The 20,735-nt window shown below is 51.6% G+C and overlaps 5 protein-coding genes across 5 annotated transcripts; 1 reads left to right on the forward strand and 4 right to left on the reverse strand.

Moving 5' to 3' along the window:
- Positions 1-1,906: 1,906 nt before the first annotated feature.
- Positions 1,907-5,328, forward strand: MAA_01950 (karyopherin Kap123; the record flags this gene model as incomplete). The annotated part of the gene is made up of 2 exons (XM_007819948.1): positions 1,907-4,236; positions 4,446-5,328. The coding sequence occupies 2 exons, from the start codon at positions 1,907-1,909 to the stop codon at positions 5,326-5,328; spliced, it is 3,213 nt and encodes a 1,070-aa protein (XP_007818139.1).
- A 446-nt stretch (positions 5,329-5,774) lies between these two features.
- Positions 5,775-8,822, reverse strand: MAA_01949 (Membrane protein,Tapt1/CMV receptor; the record flags this gene model as incomplete). Its single annotated transcript, XM_007819947.2, has 2 exons — positions 5,775-6,458; positions 6,519-8,822. 2 exons carry the CDS (start codon positions 8,820-8,822, stop codon positions 5,775-5,777), a joined length of 2,988 nt encoding a protein of 995 aa, XP_007818138.2.
- A 632-nt stretch (positions 8,823-9,454) lies between these two features.
- Positions 9,455-10,453, reverse strand: MAA_01948 (Dienelactone hydrolase; the record flags this gene model as incomplete). The annotated part of the gene is made up of 3 exons (XM_007819946.1): positions 9,455-9,784; positions 9,866-10,253; positions 10,404-10,453. The coding sequence occupies 3 exons, from the start codon at positions 10,451-10,453 to the stop codon at positions 9,455-9,457; spliced, it is 768 nt and encodes a 255-aa protein (XP_007818137.1).
- Positions 10,454-11,243: 790 nt separating this feature from the next.
- On the reverse strand, positions 11,244-12,080 carry MAA_01947 (U1 zinc finger; the record flags this gene model as incomplete). Its single annotated transcript, XM_007819945.1, has 1 exon — positions 11,244-12,080. The coding sequence occupies one exon, from the start codon at positions 12,078-12,080 to the stop codon at positions 11,244-11,246; it is 837 nt and encodes a 278-aa protein (XP_007818136.1).
- A 479-nt stretch (positions 12,081-12,559) lies between these two features.
- Positions 12,560-13,583, reverse strand: MAA_01946 (covalently-linked cell wall protein; the record flags this gene model as incomplete). Its single annotated transcript, XM_007819944.2, has 2 exons — positions 12,560-13,411; positions 13,488-13,583. The coding sequence occupies 2 exons, from the start codon at positions 13,581-13,583 to the stop codon at positions 12,560-12,562; spliced, it is 948 nt and encodes a 315-aa protein (XP_007818135.2).
- Between the last annotated feature and the right edge of the window lie 7,152 nt (positions 13,584-20,735).

Genomic DNA, 20,735 nt, shown 5'->3' on the forward strand with positions numbered 1-20,735 from the left:
TTTGGTATGGGCAATTCACGATTAGGAGGCAGCTCTGACAGCCAGAATGTGCTCTTGGGTCATGCTTTGATGAGTTCGGTACTTCCCAAGATGTCACGACGTGGCAGGGTCAGCAGGCCGAGCCCTATGTCACTCGCTCCGTTCGCAGCATACAGTCATTTAGCCGTTTCTCAAACAGGATTTGGTTTCTTGGTGGCGACAGTATACTACTAGTCCGAATGATATCCTACCATACCTGTCACTCTACTCCGTATAAAATTATTTGGCCAAGCTTCGTAGCCCAATTGCGGCATACGGGTTGGACAACAAGACGAACCGAATATTAGCAGACTTCACAAAGAGTTTATTTGGAAACCTTGGCCTTGAGCAGTTTATCAATGCTAGGTTATTATCGTGTTGGTGTCACTAGAACTGTGTGTAGCACGTAAACGGAACTGAGCTCTGTGATGAATTGGTCCGAAAAGAACCGAGATCTCAGATGAATAAAAACAAACGGAGGCATCTACTCGACTTGCCGACAGTGAATTATACCGACGTAACCTATATCGCTTGATGATGCTCGGCCTATCTTCTCAGTCGTTTACGACAAGACAAGCATGAGGCTCTTGTGGACAGATCACAGAGCACACTCAGCACTCCAAATCAAACAGGACAGGAACCGCCTTCCCTCTTCCTGTCACTGGGATGGAGTCGGGAGTACGGAGTACGGAGAACGGGGTAGTACTTTGTAAAACGAAAATTTTGACGCGTTTTCGGATACGCGTTGGCTGGCCCTGGCCCCTGTCCTCCCTGTCACAAGCGCTTCGTTGGAGGTGGCTGGGAAACCCCTGGACATCCAGGGACTTTCAGGAACTGGTAGTAGTATTTAAAGGAGAGAAGCACACCCCAGCGAAATTTCTGTTATTCTCATTGATGTTTGGGTAGCTCCGACGCCAATCCCAACACACCATTTATGCCGCCAGATACGGTGTCACCTCCAAAACTACAATACAACCAAGAGTCCATCAGCAGGGTGGCGTCCAGGGTTGGTCACGGCGATGTTGGCCATGCCTGCAAGAGAAGTTCTCGTCACGGCAACGGGGTTGCGAGACTGGTGGCCAGGTTGTACGGAGTACCATGCCTTGGTTGAGAGGGATACGTAATAGGCATGGCCAGTCTGCGTCCATTCAACACCTCATTAAAAAACAATGATAACACGAGCCAGACATTTGAACGACACAACCGCTCTGAGACCCTAGGCATGGAAGACCATCGGCAGCGGTCAATCCGGGAGAGAGCGACAAGGTTTCCACACCTTTTATCGATGCCGACTGCAGGTTCCGAGGCTTCAACGTTGATGAAAATGTCGACGGTCAACTGCCCAGTTGGTTAAGATGATCCGCCAGGCCGCAATCTGCACATTTGCCTGGCCTTGGGTTAGCAGGAGCAGGCCTCAAGCTTTGCCCCTCATCGAAGCGGGGCTCTCTGGGCCAGCGAGCCCAGAGGTCCCTTGGCTGGGTGGCTACCATAATATTTTTTTTTCTGCCGCGATATATTTCGAGGGGCAGACCACACTTTTTTTTTTCTTCACCGTCTCCTCACCCGCCATCTCTTCCATTCTTTTCATACTTTGTCGCAAGAGCGTTGCATAGCGAAGCGGCAAAGATGGATAAGGATCAGCTTGCTCAGTTACTGCAGGCCAGTCAAGTTCGTAAGTGCTTCTTGCTGCTCTATTCCACCAGTCCTCAGCTGTGGTCTGCGATCACTCTTCCCGTCAACCCTTTCATGATGTTGCCAGCATCGCTTGACATGGACGCGTCGTGAATCAACAGGCTTGATTTCATCCTCAATATCCTACTCTTTTTCTCCGAGGCTTCGTTTTAACGTAGTACAAACAGATGCTTCAAAGTCGACAATTTGCTAACACATGTTCTCAACAGCCAACACAGAACAGGTCAAGGCCGCCACAGCAGATCTCCAGAAGAACTACTACTCCAAGCCAGAGTCGCTCATCTTGCTCATCGAGATTGCCCTCACCCACAAAGATGGTGCCGTCCGACAGCTTGCCGCCGTTCAGGCTCTGCGACTAGCCCCTAGACATTGGGCCAGCACTGCTCAGGACAAGAAACCTTTGGCACGTTCCCACTTGCTTGAGGGCGCTCTGAAGGCGGACTCTGCCACTACTCGCCACGCCCTCTCCCGTCTCGTCGCCGGCATTGTCGGCCTTGATATGGAGAATGGCGACGGTGAGGAGTTCCTCAAGCAGCTCCTGCCTCTCAACAACAGCGACAATGTTCAGTCGAGAGAGGTGGGCTCTTTCATCCTCTTCTCCATGTTGGAGGATAGTCCCGAGCACTTCGAAGAACACACCCATCAGCTGCTCCAGCTCTTCCAGTCTCGCATTGAGGACCCCGAGAGCAAGGAAGTTCGCATCAACATCGTCCAGGCTATTGGTGCCATATTGATGAATATTGAACCCGAGGAAGACCCTCAGTCGCTCAAGGCTGTTCAAGGCTTCATCCCCAACATTGTCAACATTCTGAAGGCTGCTGTTGAGGCTGGAGATGAGGAGAGCTACCAGACCATCTTCGAGATCTTCCACTCATACTTGGCCTGTGACCCCAGCTTCCTGGCCGCCCACCTTCGGGACCTCCTTCAGTTCATGATCAACCTCGGCGCCAACACAAACGCAGAGGATGACGCTCGTACGCAGGCCCTCAGCCTACTCATCCAATGTGTCCGATATCGCCGAATGAAGATTCAGGGCATGAAAGAGGTTGCCGCCGAGCTCATGATCAAGGCCATGCAGATCATCACCGAGCTCGATGATGACGACGAGGATGAGGACATGACTCCTGCCCGCACCGCCATTAGCCTGGTCAACACTCTTGCTAGCGAACTTCCCCCTCGCCTGGTCGCTGTGCCTATGCTTGATCAGTTCCCCGCTTTTGCTGCTCACTCTGAGTCGGGCTACCGTATGTCTGCCATGCTCTCTCTTGGAAACGCTGCTGAGGGTGCACCCGAATTCATATCCACTCAACTCGAGCCTCTCCTGCCCACAGTGATCAACTTGCTGTGCGATTCTGATATTCGTGTCCGACATGCTGCCCTCGTTGGTCTCATCCACTTGGCTGAGGAAATGGCTGATGAGATGTCTTCTCACCACGAGCAAATTATTTCTGCCGTCTTGAAGAATCTCGAGTCCGCTTCGCAAGGCACCACTGATAAGAAGAATATCAGCATTGTTCGTTGTGCCTGTGGTGCTCTCGACACTTTCGGCGACGGCATTGACACCAAGATCATGGCCCAGTATGGTCCTAATCTGATTGGTCCCATGATCAAGCTTCTGGACCATGAGGACTATGGCGTCAAGGCTGCGGCTGCCTCTGCCGTTGGAGCCATTGCATCCTCAATGGACAAGGAGTTCCAACCTTTCTTCGACGGCGCTATGAAGGCTCTGGGACGTTTCGTCATGCTCAAGGACTCCGACGAGGCCATGGACCTCCGCAGTGCCACATGTGACAGTTTAGGGCGAATTGCCATTGCCGTCGGCCCTCAGGCTTTCCAGCCATATGTTGTGGACTTGATGAAGGCAAGCGAGGAGGCTCTACACCTCGATAACCCTCGCCTGAAGGAGACGAGCTTTATCCTGTGGTCGAATCTGTCCAAGGTCTATGGTACCGATTTCGATCACTTCCTTGAGGGTGTCTTCAAGGGCCTTTTTGCTTCTCTCGAGCTCGAGGAAGAGGAAATCGACCTGCCCGGAGTTGACCCTAGCCAGCTAGCTGAGGGTGCCATTATCGGTGGCAAGCGTGTCAAGGTCAAGGCTCCTAGCTCCGAGGAAGATCACATCATCGCCACCGGCGGCGAGGATGACTGGGAGGATCTGGATGACCTTGCCGGTCTCGAGGATTTCGGTGCCGTCACTGCTGTTGCCCTCGAGCAGGAGATCGCTATTGATACCCTTGGCGACGTGATTTCGAACTCTTGCAACACAAACCACCTGGAGAGCTATGTCGAGAAGTCGATTGAGCAGATCATTCCTTTTGCCGACCATACCTACGAAGGGTGCCGTAAAAACGCCATCTCCACCCTTTGGCGCATTTATAGCCGGGTGTTCCAAGTCTGGGAAGAGAGCTCTGGCTCCAAATGGCAGCCGGGTATGCCTCCTACCCCTGCTCCTCCCGCGTCCATTGCCAAGATTGGCGAGGCTCTGCATAAGGCTACCATGGATATCTGGACCAGCGACAGCGACCGGTACGTATTTGCTGCATTTTGTGTTTTGTCTTGTGACTTTTGCACCTTCCAATATGATGATTACCTTGCGTTATACCCAGCTCACTCAGACGCAAAATTGCGGGTGCTGAGAAAGCGTTTAATCTACTACTGATTTGGACAATATTTATCTACATAATCCTTCTTCTTGCCATTTGTTGCCACGCTGGAAGCTAATAGCAAGATGATAGATCCGTAATCACCGAGATCAACCGAAACGTCGCTGCCACTTTGAAGGCTTGCGGCCCTGCTGTTCTCGTGGCCAAGCCCGACATGCTCCAGGAGCTCGTCTCCGTCGTTAGCTCCATCGTCACACGCTCGCACCCCTGCCAGCAAGATCTCGGTGCTGAGGATGAGGAGCAAGAGATTGATGCCGGCTCGTCTGAGTATGACTGGCTGGTCGTCGACACCGCCTTGGATGTGGTCTCTGGCCTGGCCGCCGCTCTGGGAACTCAGTTCGGCGAACTATGGAAGATCTTTGAGAAGCCTGTCCTCAGGCTAGTTAGCTCGACTGAGGATGTGCACCGAGCAACCGCTGTTGGCACTATTGCTGAGGTCGCAAAGTACTCTGGCGAGGCCATTACTGAATTCACCGAGTCTCTGACTCAAGCTTTGGTCCGCCGCCTCTCAGACCACGACCAACTCACCAAGTCCAACGCCGCCTATGCCCTTGGTCTCCTCATCCTCAACTCAAACGACACTGCCAAGACCATCCCTCTCTACCCTCAACTCTATGAAAAGCTTGAGCCCATGCTGTCCGTGCACGAGATGCGCATCACCGACAACGTCGCCGGATGCCTGTGCCGCATGATGATGAAGCACCCCGACAACGGATTCGTGTCGCAGGCCCTGCCCGCCATTGTCCAAGTCCTCCCCCTAACTGAAGATTATGAGGAGAACGAACCCATCTTCCAATGCATCTACAAGCTGTACGAACAATCCAACCCTACTGTGCAGCAGCTGACACCCCAACTGGTCGGCATCTTTGAGAAGGTCCTGGGAGAGCCTGAGGAGCAGTTGGAGCAAGATACCCGACAGATGGTGCAGCGTATGGTGCAGACCTTGCGACAGTAAACTTTGCCTGTCATGTGAGCTGAAGCACGATACGTACGAACATTTTTTTCAAGAACAATAACGCCCGAGGCCATGAAGATATGACTATACTTGATGAGATTCGCGAATCAATGACAAAAGTAAAAGGGGCGGTAGCGATGTTTAGGTTGAAGGATATGTTAGGTTAGTTGACCGGTTAATAGAAATTGTGTACGCAATACACCAAATTAAGGAAGCCTTGAAGTCACTGATGCATGACTGAATTTAAGTAAAGGTCTCTAACATTAACGTGATATATTACCGCTCGTGGACTAGCTCAGAACCGTCATGCACACGGGGGCAGGCAGACTGCATCTTATTCTTTGGCGCAGGGCCATGCATCAGCCACCACAAAAAGCGCCAAAGTGGTAGGTAGTGTGGATATAACGATACTCGTAGCATACCATACATGTTATACAAACCCCGATCTACCATATCCTCTTGGCAACCATCTCATATCTTGCGACGCCCATATAATCGCCGTCCGGCTTCTTCCCACCCTTGTCATCGCTCTTCTTGCCTCCAGGGCCCTTGCCGCCCTTCAATCCCTCCGACTTGTCGACATGTATCCACCGAGCTTTATCGTCCGTAACTTCAACGTCCCCTCTTCCACCGACCCGTCTGCCGGTAGCATCGTACGATTCTCGTTCGGCTTTGCCCAGCGCGACCAAGCTTTCCTTTTGTTTCATCTTGGCGTATCTGTTTCGCGAATATTGGAGCAGGACCATGCCGAGCAGAAGTTTAAGGATAAGAAGGACAAGGAAGACGATGAAAAAGACGACCACCATTGTTAACGCGGCGATCAAGTCATCGGATGTCCATGAGTACCAAGGACGAGAGTTGAGTGGTGAGCCGTAGGGGTAGCCGTATGTGGCACGACCGAGGGAATCGCGGATAAGGGCGTCGAAGCGACTTAGTGCAGCGATCATGGCGGGTGATGAGGGCACGGCGGATTCTTCAGTTAAAGAGGTCTGCGTGGATGGCGGGATAGGCATGGGCACATGAGTGGCCAGAAACATGTGGTAGGTTTGGATAGAGGCGCGGATAAAGAGGCATGAGAGCGGGATGACCGCCAGGCCGAGTCTGCGCGTGAGCGAGGGGGTGACAAAGGCCTAAGAAAAGTGAGATTAGACAGCATGAACATGACGGAGACGTAAGTGCTGTGTACGTACATTGGTATAATAGTCTTTGCACAGAATGTCCAGTGTTCTCCCGTAAAAGTTGGGCTTGATATTGTTAAACTTGGTCACATAGGCATGTTTTATCGTGTCAACCAACATCTCACTTCCAACAACAATCAGAAAGGGTGACAGCGCCTCGCCCGACCTCAACCACGACGGCAACACCGTGAAACTATGTGGCAAAATCGACGGCGGGTGCAACGGCACCGCACTCGAGCCATCTTCGTGCGTCGAGTCGAAACCCGCGCCGGGGACAGAGAAGGCACCTACTTCCACGATGTTGCGCATACCGATGATGAGAAGCATGATCCAAAGGTGGAAGCGCTCCACAATATCTGCACACGTCAATTGGAAAAGATTGTCCTTTTCAAAGCGTTTAAACACGGTGCTTTTGATTTCGACAAATTGGTTGGATAAGAGGAGGGTGAGAAGAGCGTTGGAGTATGAGTTGACGGCAACGTTGAGCGTAATGACCTGGTAATAAAGCGCAACGGAGTGTAGACAATTGTAGATCAGGGCGAGGATGAACATGCCGAGCGGCAAGAGGATCTTTGACCGACCAGAGGGGTTGCGTGACAGGGTTTCGTTGCTAAATAGACATTCCAGGATGTCTTGTCCAAGGGCTGAAAGGAGACGGTCGCCAACCTCGAGGATGTTGTATATAACGTACAGCTTGATGGCCGATTGCGCCCTTATAAAGTGGTACATGCGGCTGGCATCCAGAGTCATCAGAGCAAATGAGCTACAAATGATGACGGCTCCCTGTAGTAAATCTGCTTTGTGAAATGCTGATAGGCTTGAAGGAATCGACTTTGTTCTCTTGTGACGAAAAGTGCCCAGCTGTGGCACAGGGTGTCGCTTATTGGGAAGTGGTGATTTCGGCCCTTCATTACCATCGACATGCAGGTCCGTCTTCGTGTGATGGGATCGATCCCGGAGGCCCGGTGCAGACACACCTCCGTCGTCATTCAACAGCTCCCTCACACGACTGCGACTTCGCGAACGGTCTCGGTCAGAGACATCGCTAGGCCTACGGGATTGGCTCGTTCGCCCACGCTCCCACAGTCTACCCAATCCATCTCGTACATATCCAAACAGCCATCTTGCCTCCTTGGATACCACATATCCCCACCATTTGATCAAGACACCAGACGCTATGAAGAACCGTATGGGAAGGATGGTGAAGGTATACAGCCACGCATCTAAACACGCCAGAGCGCCAAAATACAACGTCCGCTCCAGGTATGGGGGGAGTAGTAGGACATTCTTCAACCGTTCCAGCTTGACCGCATAAGACTCGTAAGGAATATCATTCAGATAAGATTGGTGAATATACAGTGGGCTTGGTCTCTGGGCTGCAAGCTCCAGCTGCAAGTGTGTGGGAAGTGACATGGGCGGGAGAGGGATCATGGACGGAATAGGTGACGGCGGGCTGGGGCCGGTATATCCTTGACTGGGAGCAGCTGGGGAAGCCTGCTGAGCATTTATAGCTGCTGGGCTTGTCGCAATGGCCGGCGACAGCACATGTCCGTTGAGAGAGCCGTTGGCGGCTTCTCCATTCAAGTTGAGCGGCGTCGGTCGGGGCAGGGGGTTGTATGAATATCGTCGAGGAGAAGTAGGCTGCGAGCCAGTATCCAACACATATTGCTGAGCTCGAGACGTCGGTGGCGTCGACACAGTCCGCGGCGAGCATTGTCTCTGGGCTCCCTCTCGCACATGCCAAAGCCCAGCGTATCCAGCTCCAGCATAAGATTCGGCTGCCGCCCCGTTTGTTTGAAGCTTGTCTAATCTTCTCGGGTCCGGAGAACGGCTCTGGAAGCGTTGTCGAAGTATTTCGCGTTGCTCAGCAGTCTTGGCTGCCATTTCCTGGTCAATCGAATGACGTTCGGGAGCTGGCGCAATTGGCAATGAGTCTGGCGAGCTTGTGAGCTCCTGCACCTCGGCAGCGGTGAGTCGTTGCACGCTGTCACTTGTCTTATTCGTGGAGCTGCTCGTCTGTCTACGGCGAGACTTGACGACGGACGGGGTGCGAGATGCATTCATCCCAACAGGAAGGGGGGCCGTGTCAGAATGGTGGTCGAGAGCGGCGGCTGGGTCCGGCAGCAAGGGGAATTTGGATCGTCCTCTGCCCGACTCATCTTCGGATGCAGATGGCTCATCAATGGCTGTTACGGGCGGCGAAGGATATCCATGAGACCCATGGCCCGGGCCGGTAGACGAAGATGCTGAGGGGGGAGCCGTGGTGGAAAGCGGCGACGAGACGTGGGTGTTGATGGCATCCATGGTTGCTGCCATTGCGGCGAGACCCTTTATGACATGGCTTGCGGGGGCATGGGGACGATGGCAGGTTGCAGAAGTATTAAATGTTAAGCGTAGCTGAGAGGGCGCTGATGTCGATGCTGGTGTCGGTGTCGTCGAGATGGTGTCAATATTAAAGATGCAATTGATGTCAACTGGCCAAGTCAGACGGCACTAGGTCCAAACGGGCCAGCTTGCAGGAGAGGAAGGCGGCTGGCGGTCTGGCGCCTGGGGCAGGGATCAATTAACTAGTATTAGCGCGGTCGGTTGGTGCTGACTGGCAGCGGGAGCGGCTGAGGCTATGGCCGAGGCCTCGAAACCACCACTTGGCATCAATCTCGTGTCAATGTAAATCAGCTATTGCCATGGTCAAGCACCAGCCAACAGCACATATATTGTGGCAAATTTACAGAGCCATCTTGCCATTCTGTTTCATTTTCCTTCTCAGCGTGCCAGGTCATTACATCGCATCGGTCAGCCTGCCTCCTCAGGTCACAAACTGTTCTCGGCATCCAGCCCTAAACACTGTCCCATTGGTATTCATCTACGCGCCAGTTTGTCAATCTTTCACAAAAAACCGAGCAAAGCCTTTTAAACAACCACAAATAAATGGCCCAGGTCCTCCATTCTTAGTGGTCCTCCAGTAGATAGTTATCGAACCAAGCCACTGCCTGCAAGAATGCCTGCTCCCTGGCAAACCTTTGTACCTTGACCTTCAAATCGGCACGAACGGCAAAGCCATGCTCCACCCCAGAAAACAAGTTAATCTGATAAGGCTTCTTAGTAGCCTTGAGAATCACCTCGGATTTGTGCCGTTTGTCAGAGGGGAAGATGCTGTCCGTCTCTGCGGCAGCAATAGACAAGGGACCGCCAATGGCAGCGAGCTCGTCCTCCTCGACGAAGGAGGGATGTGCGACGAAGCCGACGTCGATGCCGTTTTTGTAGTGGCGAACAACGTACTAATAATCGAACTGAATTAGCGAGCCAGATCCGGAGTTTGGGGAAAAAGAAGAAGAGAAAGAAAACAAAAACTGAATTACCTTGGCACCGAAGCAGTAGCCAACGGCTCCGAGCTTCGTTACCCCCAGCCCCTTGATATATTTAATACCAGCCTCGACAATGGGGTCGACATACGGCACAGTATGGGGGTTGTTTCCATCGGTGCCCTCTTTCAACCAAGTCATAATGTCGAAGCCCGCTGGCTTATCATTCAGCTTGACAGGGTCGCCGTTGAATAGGTCAAGCACGACGGTGACGTAACCTTGCTCGGCAAAGAGGTCCGCCATCAGCTGGCTGTTCTGCCAAATACCAATGACATCGGGAAGGTAGAGAATTCCATAGCCGTTGCGGGCTTTACCCTCAGGAGGAGTGGCGACGTAAGCATCGATTTTGTTGTCGATTTTGGTGAGCTTGCCCGTGGGCTTGCCTCTGCAGACAAGTTTGGCAGATTTAGCGACCGCATAATAGCAACTGTACAGTGAAGACTACAGTGTAACAGTCAAGGGAGCAGGGAAAGGCTGCACGTCTCCGAATTAAGACGCTTTGTCCTGGAGGGACATGCGGGGAGCTTCGACGTACTCAAACAAGCTTCCAAGGCTGCAGCATCTCGCAGGGGGGTTGGAAGCCATCTTTGCTTTAAAAAAAAAAGAGAGATAGAGAATGAGTCTCCGCGATTGACTATATGAGCCGTTTCAAGCGGTTCGAGCTTCGTCCCGTCAAATAAAATAAATGAGAACGCCAAGATGTTGACCGTCGAGGAAACTCAGATGCATGGAGCCAAGTGGGCAAGCTCGCTCTTATCAAGCTCAGCTTGTGACACAATGCCCCTCTTGCCTTCCGAATCTCCCACCACAACTAACCAACCTGCCACACGGAAATTCCGCATTGGCTCGAACCCCGTGGTGCTCCGGAGCCCGCCCCGGCTGGCCATGAGTTGCCCAATTTCAAAACACTCAAGGATTTTGTGCTCTTAAGTCCGGATACCACTTCAGACACGGCATTTCCTTGTGTTCTCTCGGTGCCGAAACGGAACCCGTCCATCCAGCTATTGGGTTTCAAGGTCCACCATAGGTTGCATGTTGCAAGAAGCACCCTCGATGAGGTTTGTCAATTTTTTTTTTCTTTCCAGTGGCTACTTGGGGTTTTTAGACCCCTCCCCTTCTATGCGCTGTTCGAGATCGCTGTAAGCTTGTTCAGCTTGTTCTCATCGGAAATGAGTCGGCCGGACAAGGTGTGACGGAGCGGATCATGCCAATATTATTTTAACCAAAACCATCTGAGGCGATAATCTCCACGGCTTTTCCCTACAAGTCGTCTAGTTATAGTGTCATCGACTTCAGAAGGTGTCGTTTATTCATGTTCCATAACATGTTGGGTATCATCAATATGCAAATCTAAAACAAACAGAGTCTTCACCCCTTACTTGGTCCGTAAGCTCTTCGGTTTCCTCTTCTTAAACACCACTGGCGTTATCCCAGCATCATCATCTCCCTCCTCCTTGACTCTAGCTTCGCTTTCCTCCTCTTTGACCTCTCCGCCCAGCACGCTCGCCCTAGTCTCCAATTCCATTTTAACAGCACCCTCTTCCGCCTTCACTTCGTCCTGATGCTCAGACTTCACATCGCCCCCCTCGGCCTTCTTCAACTTTACCGTCCCACTCAGCAGTGCGTCCAACTCTTCGTCTTCCCCCTCCGGCATCTTCCTCGAATCCCTCCCCCACCTCCTCGGCTTCTTGAACAGCCCCTTCACAGCCTCCTCCTCCTCCTTGTCCTCCTCCTTCTCATCTCTCTTCCTCACCCCAGTCGCAACTTTGTCCGCTGTCTTTTCATCGTTCGCTCCTCCATCTCCCGCGCTCTGAATCACCCGGGTGCTCGTAACCGTCCAATCACCAGGTATAGCCATTTCCCCTCGGAAATCCTCCGGCACCGCAACCCCCATCTCTGCCAACTGTTCACGCTGTTTCTTCAGAGAGGATTCCTTGGAGCTGCTCCCTGGGGCGGAAGCGCGGCCCAACCGCAACGGGCCCGTCGAAGAGGTTGTGACAACTCCATTTAAGCGATCGATTTCGCGTCGCGCTCGTTCCTTGTCGCGCTCCTCTCGCTCGTGGTTGCGGTGTAGGTCACGGAGCGATCGCTTGATTGAGTTTTGGTGCTTGGCTGTGGCTTCGTGGTTTTGGCGCTCAAGCTTGGTATCGCGCACAAATACGGCACAGTGCTTGCACCAGTAATTCGGTGACGCTTTCCAATATTCAGTCATGGTTTGTCGTGTAGACGGTAGTTATTCGTGTCAAGAGTACGGAGGAGTTGAGATGTAGATGTCAATGTCCCATTCAAGCGATTCCTGCCTGTAGCTTTATTTCGCATTACGTAATCACGCTCTGCAGCGTAAAGATTTCTACAAAGACTGCCCGAATTCACAACCCTTCCGTTCTCGCAATGGGCAAAAATTTTGACAGTATTTACGAATTTTAGCCAATGAGGCATCAATTCCTATTTTGCTGTGCAACTACCTAATTTGTGTTTACAGCTGTGTATTACCCTGCAATTTCATCAAGTCCAATGTCTCGTAGATACACCCAACACCAACAAAGGAAACGCTCTGGTTTCTCACCAGGGGATGTGATTAAAGGTCTGCCTTGCTCCAACGACATTACACCCATACATGGGGAAAAACAGCAAACCATCGTTTACTCTCCTAAACAGCAAAAGCAAATTCCAGTCCTATGCCATATCAATTTACAGGTAAAGAACGGCACCGAATAGGGCACAAACGGCGGCAGCGACGCCAGGGAAAGACTTATTGGCAGCGGCAGTAGGTACGGCAGTAGGAGCCTTGGTAGTAGCGTTCGTGGGAGCCTGGGGCTGTCCATCCGAGATCTGGGTAACGGGTGGTGGAGGAGCCTGGGTGTGCGTAGGAGCTTGAGGCTGTCCATCTGAGATCTGGCTGACGGGTGGAGGGGGAGCCTCGGTATGTGTGGGAGCTTGAGGCTGGCCGTCCGAGATCTGGCTAACAGGAGGGGGAGGTGCGGCTGTCTTGGGAGGACCCTGAATCTGTCCATCCGAGATTTGACTAACAGGCGGTGCAGGAGGAGCCGCGGTCTTCGTGGGGGCCTGAGGGACTGAGGCACAAGGAGTTGTGCGGACCTGAACCTGGCCATCGCCAATCTGGCACATGGGAATGGGAACGACAGTGGTATGGACCTGAGGCTGACCATCACCGATGACATTGACGACAGTAGTCTGCACCATACTAGTGCCAACAGGCTTGCCACCACTACCGCCGTTGTTGCCGCCATCGCAGGATGTAGCAACAATGTCGATGGGAGAGCACTGTTCAGCCCAGTGGCGGTCATAAAGGTTGTAGAAGTTGCCAGAGAGGCATCGGTAAAACTCAGTAGTACCGTCAAGAGCAAGAGAGCCGTTCTGGCAAAGCGAAAACCCCGAGGATTTGAGGGCGTTGGCTTGAGGAGGGCCGTCAAACTGGAACTGATAGTTGGAGGCAATGTAACCGGTTCTGTCGTGGGAATCCTTCAAAACGCCGTCCTTGAGAGTCATGACCAAAGTGCCTTCGCCCTCGCAGGCTCGCTTCTATGGGTTGGTTAGCGATCGTGGCCTGATTCTCGTGACCCCCAATCCTCAATCGCGAGTACAAGAATCGACTTACCTCAACGCTACGCTTTGCCTCACCACGAGAGTAGATGGAAACCTGGAACTTGCCGTCATGAGAAGTGCTGCAGCCAGCAGGCGGGCTGGCTGCCATGGTTGTGGCCGCAAGGCCAAGGGGAAGAGCTGAAGTCCACTTCATTATGCTGCTGCGGTGTCTGTTAGTTATCAAGAAGTCTGGAGTAGGGGGATAGGAAGTTGGTGATGGAGGCGAAATAAAGAAATAGGGAAAGGCTGTGCTGCTGATGTCACAAACGAGCATCTAGGGGACAGCTTGGGCGGAAAATGGGAAAGGTGAGAGGAAAGTGAATGGAAGGTGACTTCAAGGTGACCGTAGCCTTCGGTGACAAGATAGAGCATACTTTGCAGTTATGATATTAGGCGGATAGTTCGAATTCACAAGGATCAAATGATCAACTCGAGAGACTAGAGGACAAACGAGGAGTGCTCAAGGGTGCACAAGATCAACCCTAAACGATAGATCAATTGTCTTTCCCAACGATAGACGGGATAGATCAATCCAAGTGAGAAAGGCGACAGCGTGAAGCACGTGTCAGTGACGGTGGCGATACTGAAGATCAGACAAGCAGTGAACTGAGAAAGGAAGAGAGGTAAATCAGACTTGGACAACGGGAGGGTGGGCACTGATATAATAGTCGGCTCCCATATCTAATAACTTGGATGGTGTAGGATCGAGCACAACCACCTCTTTTTCTGGGACAGCTTGTTGACCCATAATCGAGTGAAGGCCAAACGCCTCCTTCGGCTGACTGGATCCGTCTCCGGAAGTGCATGTATTAGCGCCGAGGACATGCATGGCTCCTTTGCTGGATGTGAATCGGCCAGGAAGAGGCCAAGGTGTTGTTGATCCACATTTCAGAGGTCGGGTTGGGCGGCATTTCTGATGTCAATGGCAATGGCCGTGAGTACCAATGGCGCCGGACGTTTCTGGGAAAATGGGCTCCTTACACGAGGATCAATTTTCTGTTGTGCAGCTTTGTCCAATACCCAAACGTTGATTCGTCTAATACAGACCTGTGTTCAGAATAAATTTTCATATGGCTATATAGAACCAGAACCATGAGAACTCGTCTTGGACGGCAAATCACGGCATTCATCTTGTCCATTTGTAGGAACATATTGGGTGCATACCAACGGTACAGCAAGGGCCGCCAGCCAGGCCGAACGTGATCAACCCCAAGCTCAAAGGTTCAGACACAGACTCAAGTATCCACCGGCCGGTTACGTCTGTCTACCCAACCAAAACAGAGCAGAGCTCAGTTGACGATGCTGGCAGAGAGATCAACCCAACCACCCAGAATGGTTGATGTTCTGAGACTTCCCACATGTAGACAGACAGTTGAAAGTCATCCAGCTTTGTTTTTCTCATGCACCAAACTATTTTCGTTGCCAGGGGGAGAACCTACAGTACAAGCGTCTCTGGCCAAGAACTTGCAGCCACTGAACGGTGCTTTTGGGTCGCAACGGCTCTTCGGCTCTTCGGCCGTAAGTCAGGATGGATGGCAGGGGTGGATCTATAGAAGGAAGAACTAGAAGGGAACACAGCAGAGCCAGGTTGGTTAGGAGCTCCGCAAAACTGACGAACAATCGTATCCATAACGAATCACTAAGAATGTCTCAGTGTCCATGCAGGCCGAAGAAAGTGGGTGATGATGGTGTCTACCAGCCTCCTGTACTTGTTTTTCCTTTTCCCAGCTGGAATTGTTCCTGCGTCGCGGATGAGGCAGTTCCGCATGCCTACTTAACGATACCTCATGAACACGAGGGACGTTTTGATGTTAGGCTTATCCAGATATCAGGAGGGGCAGATAAACGAAAAACTTTGCTCTCTTTTGCTAAACCGCCTAACAGCTTCTATTGGGCCATTAATTCTTTGGGGGCATTGCCACACCGGGCGACGGCGTACGTTTGCTCACCTCCTGTAAGATGTTGCCTCATGTTAAGTTGGTCTCTGTCCAGCATCACCCCCTGCTGCGTGTTCTGCCGCTGGTTCACCAACTTGGATTTGGCGGCGGTCGTCGAGGTCGCTGGCCGTGCCGCTGAAATAACATGACATGCATTGGTCCTGAACTCCTGGCCAAGAACAGCAAGCTGAGACGACACATCCGCATGGCAAACAGTGGAGGGTGGCTTGGGACAGGGACTTGGCTGGCAGGCAAAGATCGCCTAACAACACAATGTCCCGAAATTGCTGCGGAGCCCCGGACTGTGAGCCGTGCCGTCAATAACGGTTCGAATTGGCATCGAAGTGACAAGCACGCAGTTACGGTAGCGAGTCGAGACGGGATTGAGAGCGATCAACTAATGTTCCATTGAAAAGCCAGGTCGATAGAAGCGGGCTTCATGGGGTGTTGCAGCAACGGTCGTTATTGTCACGTCGCATTCATCATTGGCTTTCTTCAACTAGTCGCCAGTTGACCACTAGAAAAGTGGAATAATAAACCAATTGACGACCTGGGTGCGCCTTATTCACTCATGGGCGAGCAATGAGGTCATTGAAACCGGCTGCGTCAATTAGCCAGAGTTGGTTGAATGCTGGCAGAGACCACGTACCACGCCTTTCGGCGACGGTCCGCCAAGAAGAATCAACGACAGCGGAGAGGGGGAAACAGTACTCCGTAATGGCCAGATGATAGGCTGAGAGCAGCGCGGCCAACCGCGGATCGAGGGGTGTGTTGTGAGCAAACAGGAGCATCGATGGATCGACATGGAACGGGGAAGCAAAGTCATGTTCGCGTCCAGTGTGTGGGAAGTGGTAGTCGATTGATGGTGTCTACTGATGGGGCAGGAGCCACTGAGTGGGGGAGATCGCCAACCCCGGGGGCCCGCTAAGCAACAAGCTGCGCGGGAGGCGGGGCTGCTTCTGCGGCCATCTGGCCAATGTTGCTAGTGGCTACGCTGTACTCCGTACATCGGCTCAGGATTGCTGGGGGCCTGAACGAAGGCGTTACGCCTCTGGTCGTCCAAGCGGGCCCCTTTGCTTCCGCCCAAACTGCAGCACTTCGGCGGCACCAGCACTTGAGTTGATGGCTGGGGCTGGGGCCTGTGCCGTTGCCTCCATGTCCCCTGGCGCTGCCCAAAACGGCAATTGGGCCCGCCTTGAGCGAATGGACTGCGGGGGACAAACAAAGAGGCCAGCCACTAGCACGTGCGTCCAGGCGCCTCCGCCTCAAGTGTTTGGAAGTTGAGACAACATTGAATCCACATGCACACCAAAACTGCTGTCTGCCGTTCCCCAACTCCAAATATTCGATTGGGGGGATCAAGATGCAGAGCTTCAATTATTGAGTTGCATCCCCTCATGACCCTCTCGTCGCACCACAGTTGCTAGGCGACTGGCTGCCGTCAATAAATTTCCGTCGTTGCAACCGGCCGGCCGCTCAACCGTAATGCATCAAGTGCGGCAAGAAGCAGGATGCGTCAAGGCCTCAACGCAAATATTCCGTACAACGGCAAGAATTGGCAATTGACATTCCACTGAAGAAGCCTCAGGAATTGGGCTTTTAGACTTCCGATTTCGCACAATTGCATCCAAGCTACCCGTTGGCAGTTGCATTACTACACCACGCGAGGGACTTGACTTCGACCCTGATCCAGGGCCACCGGCCGTGCGTGCTCTTTTGCTATGCTTGAGATTCCTTTCTTTCCTCTCAAGTGCCCATGAGTTAACGTCCCACGCATTTCTTAGATACGGCTTGTTTGGCAGTGAGCCTTTTTTCGGCCGTGGCTTGCTCGGCGGATCCAACATGAGATCAGACGACTGCCACCAACGGTAGCTCCAAAGTCAAAATAGTATGCTTTGCCTTTATACTAAGCCAGCGAGAATACGAACAGGCCTCAACTGCGTATCACAACTCAGACATGACTAACTCTAGCAGTCTGCATCGTGTTCGATAATGTCTCAGAATGGCGAAGCCAGGCCACAACTCTTCATCGAAGGCTGCTCAATGCTTTATTCTCCCCCCCCCCCCTCCCCGTTTTATTTCTTTCGCACAAACTCTTTTGTAGGCGCGTTCCCAGCACCCTTTCTCTTCAAGATGTCAATCATGGAGTATAGGTGTCTTATGTGCCTCCTCTGGATGTTTGGTCATCGGCCGGCAACCCGGAAACGTCGCCTTGTCTTTTCAAGCGCTATTCCGAACATCCACAAATGCTGAAGAATACTCGACCCATCTGTTCCACAAATGACCCCAACAGTGGATAAACTAAATACTTGGTCGTACGCACCTTGTAGTTATTCCACTGCCGCTTTTGGCAAGGTCTCTAATGGCCCTGACCTGCGATCTACTAGGTCTGACTTGCTCACGTCTGGTCACACAACAAGCCGGCAGCGCAGACTGACTGCTTGGCTAGATGTTATCCTAACACAAGGAGACACATGTGGAACAAAGAATGGAGAGCAGAATCGGCGTACAAGTCGGTTACTAATTGTATCGTGTAATCGATCTTGCGGGCAATCCCAGATGAAACCCTGGTGGCATGTACTATGCCCAAGACATGATGAGTGATATTCACTATCCCAAGCATACCGGGTACTTCTGCGCCATGAACACAGCGACACACATCAGACAGGCAACCAGCCGGCCTATCCATATGGGACCGCTGGTTTTAAAGATGGACAGGTCCCTTGTCCCGCCAGCCGTCCTAACCGAGTGCATCGCTCCAGGGCCCTCTAGTGACAACTGCATGATTTGGCGAAAGTTGCTAAGAAGATTGCATCCAGCATGTGGCCTACATGCCTCGTAGACAATCGACCTGATTCACTCAGAATGGCCAACGGTTGTCGCATTGTAAGCTCTAAAACAATGGCGTCATATTAAGTTGACCCGATTACGAGATTTACATTCCGTAGATATTAGTGACATCACAATGGTGAGATCACTTGACGGATGTCTTGAAACATGGTGGCCAGAATGCCCGAATGAATCAGATCTGGGAATTAATAATCACTGGTGATAATTCGAGGATCTGGTGAATCCACGGTTTTAATTGAGAGGCGTCATGTTTGTTGTGATTGTGTTAAATATGGTATCAATTGCTATAGGGTACGCCCTGGGTTAAGTGCTGGCAGTGTGTAGCTGTCAACACCGAAAAAAAGATTAACAGAAATGGTTGCTTTGTCATAACCAACACCGAGAGTTGGCCTAGGCCTCGGTATGTTTTCCGTTTATTCTCGCTGTAGTTTGTCGTGATAGCATACTCTTAGTTCTTCGAACAAAACAAATCAAAACAAAAAACAACGAGCTTGGTCGAGGCGATGTGATGCTACGAATGCAAATGTCAAGAGCTCGTCATTCTGGCATAAATAGACATGAAATGGGGAGGCGCGAAATACAACGCCATGAAAAGTCTTACACAGGCTCAGGATGAATCGGAAGCATGCGGCTGGGGAAAGTCCTATCGTGCCATCTTCTAGCCTATTATTATTCATTTTCCACATCGCGAGAGTATCTGAACAAGTCATTCCCCCCCTCAAGTCTTGTGGTGCCAGGGTAAAAGTGTATTGTCAAATACGTTTACCAGTTTTCGCAATGTAGTAATGTTTCCAAGGTCTGGCTTTGATTTGGGACTGCAACTACCATTACAAGTATCCAAGGCTGCTGATTCCCTTTACGCATCGTCTCGTTTCATTCGGGTCATTCTCGATCCAACACGCCAATGTATTAGCTGTCTAGGGTAAGACTTATAGATATCTGCTGCCATCTTGGTTCGACAATGTTGACCAGCACAATAGAGACTGTCTCGCCCAAATCTTGGCCGCTATGGGGAGTGAGCCCAACATTCGCTCTGAATTGAGGCTCAATAAACCTCCATTTTGACATATCACGCCTACCCTACATAAATCCAACTGTATCAAGTTGGGTTGCCGCCAAAGCTATAGCGACATATGGGCACACTGGCGGCTTCAAAACATGCTTCCAGTCCCCTGCAATCCACCACAAACGCAACCGTTGAATCACTAGTAATATACACACGGTTACCTAGAGCATTGCATGGGAGCGATACTCCCTTTGGCTTCCTGGACAGTAACAGTTGCGAGTCTGACTTCAATAGAACGAAATCATTGTTGTGTCACTAGCACGGTGCCCATGCTTAGGGTAAGTCAAGCGATAGGGAGTCTGCAGTCCGAATTGTGTGTCCCAGTGAGCAGAACGTATTGACGGAATAGCAGTGACCTTGGTACTAATTATAAAGCAAGGAGAGATTCGGCAAGTTACGCAACTTCTAAAGGCACTCTAGTACCTCCCGGGCATGAATGCCATTCATAGTGAATAATGGACTGTCCGCTGGGATTGTGGTTGCTTGTCGACTTTCGATTTTGGGGTTATTGTCGAGCGCAGTCCTTCTCATAGAACCGAGTCAAGGTTTTCTAGGTCTAAAATTAGCATAGAATTCTCATATGTGTACATGTGAAGGTCAGAAAGTGAAAGATGTAGGACGTGGCGGTATACTGAATCGCACCGTTTCCTTGGGGGAGGGGGGGATTTGTAACCCATACTGCTCGACTGACACAGACACAGTAATCAAAAATGACACTTGTCGAACCAAAAATTCCCTGGAGGACATGCTCACAAGGTTGGAAGCTGTGCGGTGGAAAATTACGAGTCAGGGTTCTGGGTCGTGCTCTGGCTCTATATCGGGCAGGCGCCGCGTTTGGTGTGCAAAGGAGGGTCTGACCGTCTGAGCACCTGCCTCAAGTTTAGTCTCTCTTGCCAGTTGCCACCAGTAGCCACCCATCTACGGAGCACCTCTTTGCGTTTGAGCCACTCGATACCTTCAAAAAGCAGTTTGGGCATGATCATCCATGCCAAGTGTATTCCTGCCGAATGAAAATAAAAAAATCAGATACCGACTAGAAGCCTCGCCATTGTACGCATTGTCACCACAATGCCCGACAATCCTTTGTGGGTAGTTGGCGCTAAGGAAGGGAACTTGTTGAGCCGGGGAACCAAAATCTTGAGTAATCCTAGAACAGTTAAGCTTTACAAACACTGGACGAGTCTAATGGTCTTGCCGATGCTCACAGGTGCCATCTCAAACACAGTTGACCGCCATGTGGTAGCGGCTGACAGCATTGATATCTGAGACAGCCCCTTCCCCGGAAGTATCCGGATGTTCGATGTCTTGCATGCCACCAAGTACTTATGAGAAGGAGGAGCATTTGGTTTGGGGTCCTTGGCGATCCTGTGATGATATATTTAGATGAGGGGTTAATGCCAATGTTGCG

The sequence above is a fragment of the Metarhizium robertsii genome, assembly GCF_000187425.2.
Source record: "Metarhizium robertsii ARSEF 23 chromosome Unknown MAA_Scf_1, whole genome shotgun sequence".
Classification (NCBI taxonomy): Eukaryota; Fungi; Ascomycota; class Sordariomycetes; order Hypocreales; family Clavicipitaceae; genus Metarhizium; species Metarhizium robertsii.